Source organism: Crinia signifera, chromosome 7, assembly GCF_055691185.1.
Source record: "Crinia signifera chromosome 7, ASM5569118v1, whole genome shotgun sequence".
Lineage (NCBI taxonomy): Eukaryota > Metazoa > Chordata > Amphibia > Anura > Myobatrachidae > Crinia > Crinia signifera.
In genome coordinates this window covers 94,901,416-94,914,134 of record NC_139223.1, presented here as the reverse complement: position 1 = coordinate 94,914,134, position 12,719 = coordinate 94,901,416, and the positions used below count along the sequence as shown (strand labels likewise).

Here is a 12,719-nt window from a genome sequence, read left to right as displayed (position 1 = left end):
TTAGTAGTGGTTGTAGGACTCTGTTACATTAGACCTGAGGAGAATATCTTTCAGATTTTGTCCTCTCTGAACAGCAATCAAAGGTGGCGTTCTGGTGATTTTCTTAAGAGCAGGGTCTGTCCCAATATAGACCAGTTCTTTCTTATGGCCGAAAACTCCACAGAATGATACTGAGCGCTGATTAGCTATTCAGTGCTGCTGCTGTGCCAATAGGGGGATTACCATAAACCCCTTATTAGAGTCAAGAACAAGAAAAAAGAGAGAAGGTACAGCGCTGCACTGAATGTATAAGAAATATTTAATAAAAATTATTCATAATAAAATACATTAATACATTTCATATTACATACAAGACACACAAACATTGAACATACAGTCTCCTTTTAGAGTTAGAACTGGTTAGTAGTTGTTAGGTCAGCAATTGCATATATTCTTTGCTCTAACTATGAGCCAGTTAGTAGATATTAGAGAGTTCAGGTCCCCACAAAATGTGCACATGTAATGTGGTTATACTTAATTGTATTCCAGGGGTATTGTGGCTTGCAATTTCAGCGATGGCTTTCTCCGACCGTTTGCGCTGCGGTCATATCCGAGAGAGTTACAATCTGCTGGGTACAATAGCAGCCTGGTGGTCCCCTCAACGCGTTTCTCCACCTACAACGATCAGCGGCTTCTTCAGGAGTAGTGTAGTGTACCTGTCAACCAGCACCGGGCTCTTGGGGTCAGCTCTGGCTCTAAAAATAGAGAGGAGCTGACCTTGGTTCACAACATATGGGGGGACAAAATGAGTGGGGATCCCCCGTATTTTAAAACCCAGCACTGGGTTCTTTGAGCTGGAACTAGTTCCAAAAATATGGGGAAGTAAATGAACCAGCACCAGGCCCCACTAGTTAGTGAGGTAATGCCACAGTAATGCCCATCAGTTGTGTCCCCTACACAACTGATGGGGAAAAATTGTTGTACGACAACCTGAGGCGCTAAAACCAATGGGGAAGAATAATTTACTATTTCCCTAGTTTGACGTGTTGATTTCTCTGCTCCTCATCTTTTTTTGAATTCTGGAAAAGCTCCACATGCACTGGATAAAGTGAAATGAAATAATTCCAAATAACATAAATGACATAAACAAACGTGAATGGAAGGTGTCCACATCTGTCGAAAAGATATGGGTTGTCAGATGGTAAGACACAAAAGACGGGGCACATCAAACATCCCTCTCTCCCATCAGACCAGCACTGGGTCCTTGGGACCAGCCCTGGTTCCCAAAATACAGGGAACAAATTGAGTGGGAGTCCCCCGTATTTTGGAAACCAGCACTGGGCTCTTAGCTGTGGGTCTGGGTCCTAAAATACAGGGGACAAATTGAGTGGGAGTCCAATGTATTTTTGGAAACTAGGACCGGGTTCCACTAGCCAGAAAGGTAATGCTACAGCCTGGGGACACACCTGACGTGTCCCTTGGTTGAAGTTTTAAGCCCCCCCCCCCCCAGCTAGTCAGCCCATGCTTTATATTGCTGTGAAAGTGGTGATATAGAGTGGTCCCCCTCTGTCCAGTGTACCACAGACCTTGGCTGAAACCTGGGCGGTGAGTTCATAGTTGATAGCTGAAATAATATTGTCCTTTACAGTGGGACCACTCCCCAGCAAGCCTGTCCCACATGCTGGTACTTGGAAGAAATACAAGTATCTTCATGTGGGGCATTTAATGGTCCACTGGTACCAAGAGTCCCGCTGTAAAAAAATAATTAAAATAATAAAAAAAAATAATCCGCCCACTTTTTCCTGATGCCTTCATCCAGAGGTACAGTGCGCACCACCACTCTGGTGCTTCCTCAAAGTCTTCAACCACCGTGTCCCCTTGCATCCAATGCAAGGAGGCGATGGCGCGGCTCACTGCAATTGGATCGCACCTCCAGGTGAAGACTTCCAGGAAGCCCCAGATGGGTGGGGGCACCACCCTCTTGGCAAAGACGGTGCTGAAGTATAGAAAGTGAAAAATAGAAAGTGTACCTGTCTGAATAAAATAATTATACCCCAAAAGGCTCTACACTGGCACATCTAATAAAACAAACAAAATGCCTCATCTCAGGAATTCCCTATGGGAGAATTCCATTTATTGAATTCAGCTTTAGTATATAATGGTGGGGTATTATCTGAGACTAATTCAGTCCCCATCGTATTTGCTCAGTGCGGCTCTGAACATACATGTAAGCGAATATACCCATGTGCAGGGATGCTGTGCGAACACCTTCTGCAACTATCACAGTCGCCGAGGCATTTGCACAGAGGGGGTCAGGCAGGGGGCTGGTTTATGGAAATGCCCAGTGTTTCTTGTGTGTACACAGAAACAGTTGGTGCAGCTAGAAAAATGCTGGCCTTCCCCATGTGAACTCAGGCGGGTCTAGGCCTGCACAGTTTGGGCTGACTTATTTGCAATTGGGGGACAAAGTCATTAATTAAATAATCCCCCCCCCGTAAACCCCCCCTGATGCGCCCCCTGCTAATCAGGCCCTGTTTACAGCAGCCCTGATTTGTTCCGATAGAGGAGCAATAGTCGAGGCCATTCAGAGTGTGGGAGCAGGATTTTACTAGTCTGCCCACTGCTCCTATGCTCCCCAAGTTTTGGTGCCTCCCTCATAGTTGGGGGGGGGGGGAGCGAGATTGTGCCCCCCCCCCCCCATTCCAATGCTCCTGGGCACAACATCATGACAGCATGATTATGACCATCTGCCCAGCAGGCACACAGTCATAAAGATTAAAATTATATATTCGTTTTTCATACAATATTGTGCAAAAACTTCTACATTACATATTTATGTAGGCACTGCGGCTTATGTTGAAAGGGGTTTGCACACCCACTTCAGGGGCGTAACTATAGCACCGCAGGCCCCACGGTCGCGGGGGGGCGCTGTGCAAGTGGGGGCGCCGGGGGCTGCGGTGCTATAGTAATGCCCCGCCCCCCATCCCCCGCAGGCTTACCTGTCTGCGCATACCGGCTCCCCTCTTGGCTTCAATCAATTCTATGGAGACGGACCTCGATAAAATGGCCGCCCCATAAAGCAGACAGTTCTCTGAAACTGTCTGCGGTATGGGGGCGGCCATTTTATCGTGGTCCGTCTGCATAGAATTATTAATTGAAGCCAGGAGGGGAGCCGGGACGCGCAGACAGGTAAGCCTGCCGCGATGGGGGGGGGGGGGGGGGGGGCGCAGGCGCACCGACGGCGGGAGGAGGCGCCCCCCCCAAACCAAGCTACGCCACTGACCCACTTTACACTGGTCCCATCCATACAGCACTGGTCACATCTCCTCCCCTTCTCACAGTAGACCCTTGATAATTTTCAGCCTCATCTCATATTAATCTGGCATTGCATGTATACCCACTATATTGTATTCCACATTTATGTACTTAAGTTGTTGTTGTTGTTGTTGTGAGAGGATATACACTCTTTATTTTGTCTTTTAGGTGTCTAGATGTGGTATGATTTACATGGAACCAACCATGCTTGGGTGGAGACCAGTAATGGTTTCTTGGACAAATCTTCTACCTCCTGGGCTCAGCAAAATGCATAAAAGTTTTATTGAAGGGTTATTTGACCGAATGGTTCCCCCATGTCTTGAAATGATTCGCAAATGTGCAAAGGTAAAAGGAAATTTAGAGAAACAAGATACAGTACTGATAATGTTTTTTCTTCTTTTTTGTTTGCAATTTACAAACTTTTCTTTATGAAAAGTTATTAAATGGCTGTTTAAAAACCCATTATTAATATAATATGCACACAGTTATACTGTTTCTGGAGAGAAAAAAAATCTATTCTAAAGATGCAATTAAGGATTGAATTGGAGCTTTCTAAAAAATATTATTTTAAAAGAATGTCATTTTTAAGTTACAATTTTATGTCACATACTTTACTGCAGTGCTCCCATATAATAATGCACTTTAAAGCATGGAAATACAACGACTTCATTTCAGATGTAAAGATCGGGAATTTGAATAAACTTGTCACAAAAAACGTTAGTTAATTATGCCAGTTGTTGTCATGCTACTTTAAGTACATTTCTAAACTGACTTTTGAGTTGGTAGTGCATTCAGTATTTGTTTGTGACTTCTAAATGATGTTTTAAAACAAGTAAAAGCTTTTTTAAAGTTCCACTTTCTGTTTTGTACTACTGAAAATAAGATCTAGATGGTTACTTCTTTTAGAGTTGCATCAGGCCTGATCTATAAAAGAGGTCAAGAAGGTTTCTCACTACTCTTTTGACTTTAACAATTGCGCTGAATTTTTGCATTCAATAGAATGCATAACATTACCCATGGTAAATAACCAGGGGTAATTGGATAGCCCCCATAATATAGTTGTAATTCTCTTTTCTCATAAATTAATGGTTTCCTATGAAGCGTACATATCTTCCTTCGTAGGGATGTTTTCAGATGTACATGTGGAATAAACACATACATATAGGGCCTTATTCTAGTTCACTCTTTCTGACAAAGTCCTTCTTAGATGGACAAAACCATGTGCACTGCAGGGGGGCAGATGTAAAATTTGCAGAGAGAATTAGATTTGGGTGAGTTATTTTGTTTCTGTGCAGGGTACATACTGGCTGCTTTATTTTTACACTGCAATATAGATCTCACTTTGAAGTAAAACCCCACCTAAATCTAATTCTCTCTGCACAAGTAACATCTGCCCCACCTGCAGTGCACATGTTTTGTCCATCTAAGAAGGATTTTGTCAGAAATAGTGAACTAGAATAAGGCCCATAGTGTAACGAGTCGAAAATTTGAGAAGTCTATTCTATATGATCCAAAGGTGATTTTCACATTCTTTCTTAATCTTCAAGAATGCTGTGTACCATATTCACACCAAATTGCAAAGTCATATGATCATAAAGGTATCTTTAATATTGAACAAATGTAATATAGATCATCTATCTCTGTATCACCATACAGCCACTAATGAAAAGGATGTAACAATCACATTAAGGTTTCTTTGTTGTAGTTTTGTTTTGGTTTCTTATATTACTCCTCACTTATAGGTGAATGAGACAAGAAAATAGGTGATGTTCCATATCAGGGGTATTTTAGCAACTGCTTATTAATAAATTAATCCACATACAAATTGCAATGTAAAAGTATCAATTGAAATAGTAGGCAAGGTTCTATGCCTCGGGTGTGGTATGGCGGTGCGACAATCGGTATCTTGTCGTCCAGTATCACGACTTCAGAATCACAACTGCCGGTGCAGGGGTCGAACGTAAAGAAACCCCTTGCCGGCTCAGCTTCTATTTTCCCTCTATGTGGGTCGTGGACCCCCACAAGGGAGAATGTCCCCTATCAGTCGGGATCCCGACTGTTGGGCAGTCAGGATTCCTATGTTTTGATACTGGCCGTCGGGATCCCGATTGTCGCACCACCATACCACCACCCTCCCTATCACTTCCATGTCTTTTGAGTGAATTGGTATGGATCTGATAAGGTCAGTGGAAAAATCTGCAGGCACCATGCTAGTGGTACTGGATTATGCCACCAGATACCCAGAGGCTATACCCTTGTGTAATATGAAATCTGGCACTATTACCAGAGAGCTACTCACCCTGTATACCTGCCTGAAAAAACAAAGGAGGTTTTAACGGACCAAGTTACCCCTTTTGTTTCTAAACTTATGAAGAATTTGTGCCAGTTGTTGAAGGTACAGTAGACAGGATTACCACCTCAGTGTACCACCCTCAAGCAGATGGCCTGGTAGAAAGAGAACAGTGTCCGATGAACAACGAGACTGGGATTTGCTCTAACCTTATTTGATGTTCACGGTCAGAGAGGTACCCCATTCCTCTACATGGTTTAGTCCCTATAAACACCTCTATGAAAGACAGCCCAGAGGGATTCTGGATCTATTAAAAGAAGAGTGGGAAGAACAACCCTATCAGGACCCTAACATTGTTCAGTTTGTTTCATAAGTTTACGGCTGTCTAAGGGAGATTGTGCCATGCCTGAAAGAACACATGGAAAGTGCTCAACAATGTCAGAAACAAAGTTATGATGTCACCACAGTCAACCGGTCCCTTAAACCGGGAGCTAGTGCTTTTGACCACTACAGAAAATAAGTTGTATGCTCAATGGTGAGGCCCTTATGAGATCATAGAGGTGGTGGGACCGGTCAATTACAAGGTTCGACAGGAGGGAGGTACAATATAAACCTTTTAAAACCTTGATAGTGCTACAATTTGTGTTACAGACGGACGCCTCTGGGACAGGATTAGAGGCAGTCCTTTCCCAAGAGGTAGATGGAGAGGAGAAACCTATCCTCTACCTTAGCCATAAATTACTGCCCAGTGAGCACAAGTACTCAACTGTAGAGCAGGAGTGCTTAGCAATTAAGTGGGCAGTCGAATCCTTAAAGTATTATTTGTTGGGACAAGAATTTTTGGCCTTACAGCCATTTAAGTTTGAGGTGCAGCATCGTCTAGGGAAACAGCACCTCAATATGGATGCCCTTTCCAGGATGTTTGTAGGTCATGATCCTCCAAGCAATTCTATGTGGAATATAGGATGGAGGAATAAGGTGAGGTGGGTGACCTCTGGAAAGTGGTGGAGGGCTGTGTACCCAGGCGGATGACCCAACTGGGCGGTGGGCGAGGTAGAGAGCTCGCCTAAAAATTTAGTAGCTTCACCAGGGTGGTTGAAGCTAAGGAGGAAGGAATGTGGCAGATACAGCATATTTTTACATGAGGATAATGTGGAAAATACAGACCAGGTTTTTACAGCAGCAGAAAAATTAGATCCAGTCCAGGTTTCCTAACTGATGTGATCAGGGTTGGGCTGATTAGAAGCACCTGTGGCTTTCTGATATAGGTGTTTCCAGGGCAGGAGGTCATTGTTTCTGATGGTGGAATAGCCACCCAGGTGATAGGCCAGGGGTGTAGGCTACGGTAGTGACCACTGGAACATTGTGAGAAGTTTGAATTATGCTGTGACATCTGTATGCTGCAATGCTGAAACGGTGCTTGCCTATGCTATTTACCCAGTATTATTTTTACCAAGACTTCATCTTATCCAGTGTTTGTGATTCCTTGTCACAATAGGTATACATACTGTGACAGAGATCACATGGGTCCAAAGATGTTTCCTTTATTTGTAGCAGGTTGACAGCATACAGGTCTGACAGCTTGGCAAATCACAGGCTACAGCATACCCTCCAACATGACTCATTCCATTAGGTACAAAATGCTCTGTTCCTGGACTTCCCTGCCAGGGGCAGTTACAGAGGTTGGACTCCAGCACAGTCCAATATTCAAAGAGGGGGGTCACATCAACTGCCAGTGAGTCCAGGACAGTGATGTTTGGGGTGGAAGTAGGTGGGGCTCCCCTTTTTGAATATTTGACTGTGCTGCAGCCCCACCTCTGCCACTGGTAAGGAAGTCCAGGAACAGAGCATTTTGTACCTAATGGAATTGGTCATGTTGGGTATGTTACAGCATGGCAGGTTTTTCAGCAAGCAATATATAGACTTCACAATGTGGGTACAACACACTGGGTACAACGCACCTAGTGTAGTCCCACACCCCCAAGCCTATTGCCCAGCAACTAACTGGCATTGGGAACCCTGACCCTGTGCTCTGAACAGACTTTTAACAGGAAACCACAGGTGATTGTAATTAGCTAAACCAGGATTCCAGCAGATCATTTAGGGAAGCCTGGACTCAACCTAATCAGTCCTGCTGCTGCTCTAAGTTCTGATCCTGTTGTTCCACCTTCACTTCATGTGGAACTACAGTATGCTGTCCCTGCCATACTAGGTTTTTAAAACTGCTTCTAGTACAAACATACACAAAATATATTATTTACACACAATCATTAGATCTTAATAGAAATACGTCCCTAAATAATGACCTTTCCTTAAAAAAGGAAATGTTAGACTTTTTTCATACCTAGTTTTGGTGTCATTATCCCAGATAAGTAATGTCTCCTCTTCATGATGCCATGCTGGCATTTCAGACCATCTGAGTTTACTGCTAGAAAAAATGGCATTTAGAAACTGTCGCACCTTTTATTTACACATGACGAATAAGGTAAAACATCATTACCTTGTCATATTTTTTTTTATCTCTCTTGCCGCTGAAGTGCATATGTGTAACACAGAGACAGCATATCTCATTGTGTCAGTAGTAAGGTTGTGACAGCTCTAAATGCCACAATTTTGTTCATGCTGGAAAAAGCAGCATTGAGAAACACTCGTGTGACATTGCCCTTATATATGTTATTACCATAGGCGTGTACAGCACATTTTATTAGGGGGTGCACCGTCAAAGGGGTGTCACTAGCAGCACCTATTGAGCATATCTAACACCGCCCATTGGGTCTGTCTAACACCACCAATCAGGCGTGTCTACAATCATCTATTGGCACTCGCTACAATATAAAACATTTCTCAGCCACACCATAATCCCCTGCCTATTTCAGTTTTAATCTTCTAATTATTCCATGCAAATAAAGTAAAAGACATATATTGATGACACAGGTGTGTAGTGATATGACAATGGTCTAGTACAATTAACAATGCAAAGAGATATTGCTGGTATTGCTAGCGGCAGAGGTGTTCATAATGGAGGTCACAGCATTAGGGGGTGCATGTGCACCCCTAACACTCAATGTGCACACGCCTATGGTTATTACAAAATGTGGACGCCTAAAAGTTAGAGCTTTAAAACACAGAGGCCTGATCTCAGCACAGCATCTTCTCTAAATCTGGCCTGCAGCAGAGTCGATAAGATATTAAAAGATAGAAACACATCATAAAGATGATACAGATTTTTTTTCTTTCCTCGTCTCTTCCCACTGAGTTAAATCATGAGCTTTTCTGAAATCTTAGTTCTTAAGGTATTGCAGTGGCGTAAGTTTGCCCCAGTTGCCCGGAGGCAAGATAAATATTGGTGCCCCCCCCCCCCCCCCCCCCACACACACACACACACACACACACACACACACACACACAGCACCTTATATAAATATATGTATGCATGTGTGTAATTATGTATGTATGTTTAAAATAAAAAGAGTGTGATGTCTATGGTCCTACTAGGAGGGATAGTCAGCCACAGAAATGATAATTAAGGCTTTCAATTAACTGATTTAAATCACCGGGGAGGAGAGGTGTCCCCTTGGGAGCAGGAGCCCGGCGGCAGATGACTCCATTGCCTCCCAAAGTTACGCCTCTGAGGTATTGCTTTAATGCCCTTCTATTTTATGCCACAGTTTACTGTACCACAGATGAGAAAGAAATATGGTGATTCTTGTATGTATATATTTTTTATATAAAACGAAGAGAGAAATAACACTAAATCTGAGTAAAAAGACTAAATTCTTATCTTTTAGTTCTCCAATTCATAAAAAACTTACATCATAACAGTAATATCTATCGTTGTTTTTAACTGAATTGTGGGTATTGACTAAAGTTCAGGTTTTTTCTTTTTAGGAATTGTCACCAACTTCAGATACAAACTTAGTCCGCTCTTTAATGAATCTCATGGACTGTATGCTGGATGAGTTTACTGATGAATCTTTCATTCATAGCATGAATGAGAGAGATATCTGCTCATGGTTAGAGGTAGGTTAAATCGGTTCACCAAAAAAACACAACTGGAAATGCACACAGACAATATTCATAAAAATGCATTGGCAGTCTAACACAGATAGACCTAATATTATAAAGAGCTGTATAACATGCAGCTTGCTAATTACATACTTAAGAAATTATATCAGATTTTTTTCCTCAATTTATGAAAATTTCTTCTTCAAGGGTGCCTTCTTGTTTTCTCTGATATGGTCCATTGGAGGAAGTTGTAAGGAGGATGATCGGATAAAGTTTGACAAACTCCTGCGAGAAATCATGGAAGGACCACTCAGTGAGGAAACCAGGACCCGATTTAAAATTCTTCATCCAGTGGATCCACCTGAAAAACCTTTCACAGTTCCAATACCAAAAGAAAACACTGTATACGACTACCGATTTGTGAAGGAGGTAGTTTTGCTTTTTTTCTCTAACAGTACTGTATATCTATATTATTGTATGCTTTCATGAACCTTAGTTAGATATAAATTAAATTTCACACAGGTAAAAAAGTTGACTGCACCAAATTGAATTGTGGATATTTCCCAAGCAGTGGCAGGGCATGTAATATCACCAAAGACTTAAGTGATTCTTGTAAAGTCTGTCAAGCTATCATTCACTCTTGGTCTCTCATGTCAGAGAAACTCCTCATTCATAGTATACGGTAGCCAGCAGCTACAAATGAGTGAAAAATAGATATTTTATTTGGCATCTACTGTACATTCTGCTAATTTAATGTGAATCTTTTGGTTATGGCATATTAGATCTACAGTGTCTAGGTCTACAATCATATGGTCGACCACTAATGGTCGACAGGGTCAGAAGGTCGACTGGTCCAAAGGTCCACAGGGTTCAAAGGTCAACATGGTCAAAAAGGTCGACAGCCAAAAAGGTCAACATGGTCAAAAGGTCAGCATGGAAAAGGTCAACATAAGTTTTTCATGTTTGATTTTGTGTCGACATGGATACTGTCTAGATGTACCGCGTCCCCTCGCATGGCTCGCTACGTTTGCCATGCTTCGGCCTAGGTGCCTCAGTGTGCTCGGCACACTATTATATTCTCCCTCAACACCGTAGTGGATTGTAGGGTATGAAATACCACATGTCGGCTCGTAATTGTATTAAAAAATGCATGTCGACCATTTCCATTTCTACCATTTCCATGTGGACCGTTTGACCACGTCGACCTTTTAGTTCTCTACCTTTTGACCTGTCGACCTTTGGACTGTCGACCAATAGTGGTCGACCTTATGACTGTCGACCTAGAGTCAATCTATTATGAGTCCGAATACCGTATCTTTCAAATCATTCACTCAATATTATATAATCTATTTTCCTTTTATTTTGATAATATTAGTAGTTTTTTATCTCACATAATCAGCATTTCCAGATCCAGGTTTTGTTAGTTGGCTGTTTAGTTTATCACTGCTAACCGTTTCACCATGGCATAATTGACAAAAGCTGACCCTTGAAGCAGCAATAACTGATGGAATCGGGAGCATATTGTATCCCATCTGTTATCGCAGAAGTGCAGGCTCTTTTTCAATTGAGAGATACAGTGATAATGACCATCAGTCATAAAGGCCGCAAAGGAGACTAATGGGGAGAGAGTTCCCACCGTTTAAAAAAAAAAAAGAGGTTTAGGGTATTAGGTTTAGTGTACTGTATAAGTGATAGGATATTAGGGTTAGTACAGTGGATCGATTTAGAGTATTAGGGTTAGGGTAAGGCATTAGTGATATTTAGGGTAGTGTAGGGCTTGGCAGTTTGGGTAAGGGTATTATGATTAGGGGTCATAGGGTTGAATAAGGGTGAGAAATATGGTAGGGATGCTATGCATCCTTGATTTATGAATCTAACTATCTTTGTGTAGATTCAGGTCCAGGCCCAGAGTGTGCAGTTTAGGATTTCTTTGCAAGGTGGAATTGCAGTCTTCTTTATTCACTCATCTGTACACCTAGATTATGTCCAGTCCAAAAAATGCAAAGTCCTGATCCAATAACCCTAAGAATGCAGCCTGTTGATTTACTGGAGACTAGATACAAGTGTTCTGTCAGATCTTGAGTAGTAAGTGTCTCTGTACCAGCGTCTGAGCAAAGGAGCGCTTGGTGTAAGGTGTGCTGGAAACATGAAGGTTTAAAATAATTTCTCCACATAAATGGAGAACCACATACAGCTAGAATTTTGGAGCGGCTAGAAGTAGATGCAAAGGTTCCAGAAGATCATTTGTATACAATGAAAACTAACTTCAAGTGGTTGGCAGATGTCCAGAGCAGGAGCATGAAGTCGAACTCATAACGGGTCTTCATCAAGGAACAATGCAAGAAAATGTGGACTTTGCGGCTCCCTTGAGGCAGGTCACAGCCCCCTGCCTGGGTCACTTGGGTTTAACATTGAAAGGACTAGTAGAGATGCCTAACTATATGAGTCCTGAAAATAGTACTGGTGATGGTTAGAAGTGGATCAATGATATAAACTGGAACCGATGTTAGGCATGCTTGGTTAGAATAATTTGTATATAGGAGAAGTGTCTGGGACCAATGGCACACCAGGATCGATTTGGACCAATTGTATAACAGTATCGGCTTGGCGCAATGGTACAGCAGGATTGGCTGAGACTGATGTTACAACAGTATCGGCAGGGACTGCAGACAAAGTACTTGGAGGTTCAGAGCTAGATACTGAAATCACAAATACTGGCTAAACTCCAAGGAGTGCAGGGACAAGGCTGACACACTAAGCAGTGTTACTTGAGGCACTGGTAACCTGAGCCTTGTGAGATTGAAATATGTATTCCTGTGTGTGGAACCAGATTGGCTGTGTCTGTCAACTGATCACTTAAGCTGACCAGGATTGGAGAAATCCTCAGATGGCGCCAACCATGCTGCTGAATCAGCATGAAGTAGACCATGAGACATGCTAGGATTACAAGCAGAGTCCTGCGCCTTATTCGTCTGTAGCGTATCAAACTCTTGTCTTGGAGATTAGCCTTGGAACATGTGTCACGCATCCCCAGATATTCGGAATCCTCACCAGGTAAGAAACAGTTCCTGATTCTGGGAAATTTCCTATAAGCCAAGACTTTGATAGGATGATAAGGGCACACAAAATG

At 42.5% G+C, this 12,719-nt stretch overlaps 1 protein-coding gene across 2 annotated transcripts in view; it reads left to right on the top strand.

Moving 5' to 3' along the window:
- DNAH7 (dynein axonemal heavy chain 7) overlaps positions 1–12,719 on the top strand; it is a 918,640-nt gene that overhangs the window by 537,907 nt on the left and 368,014 nt on the right. For both annotated transcript variants that reach the window (XM_083153498.1, XM_083153497.1), the window contains 3 exons: positions 3,463–3,639; positions 9,473–9,604; positions 9,797–10,018. In XM_083153498.1, coding sequence (XP_083009624.1) covers positions 3,463–3,639; positions 9,473–9,604; positions 9,797–10,018 — 531 coding nt within the window. The remainder of the gene's footprint in view (positions 1–3,462; positions 3,640–9,472; positions 9,605–9,796; positions 10,019–12,719) is intronic.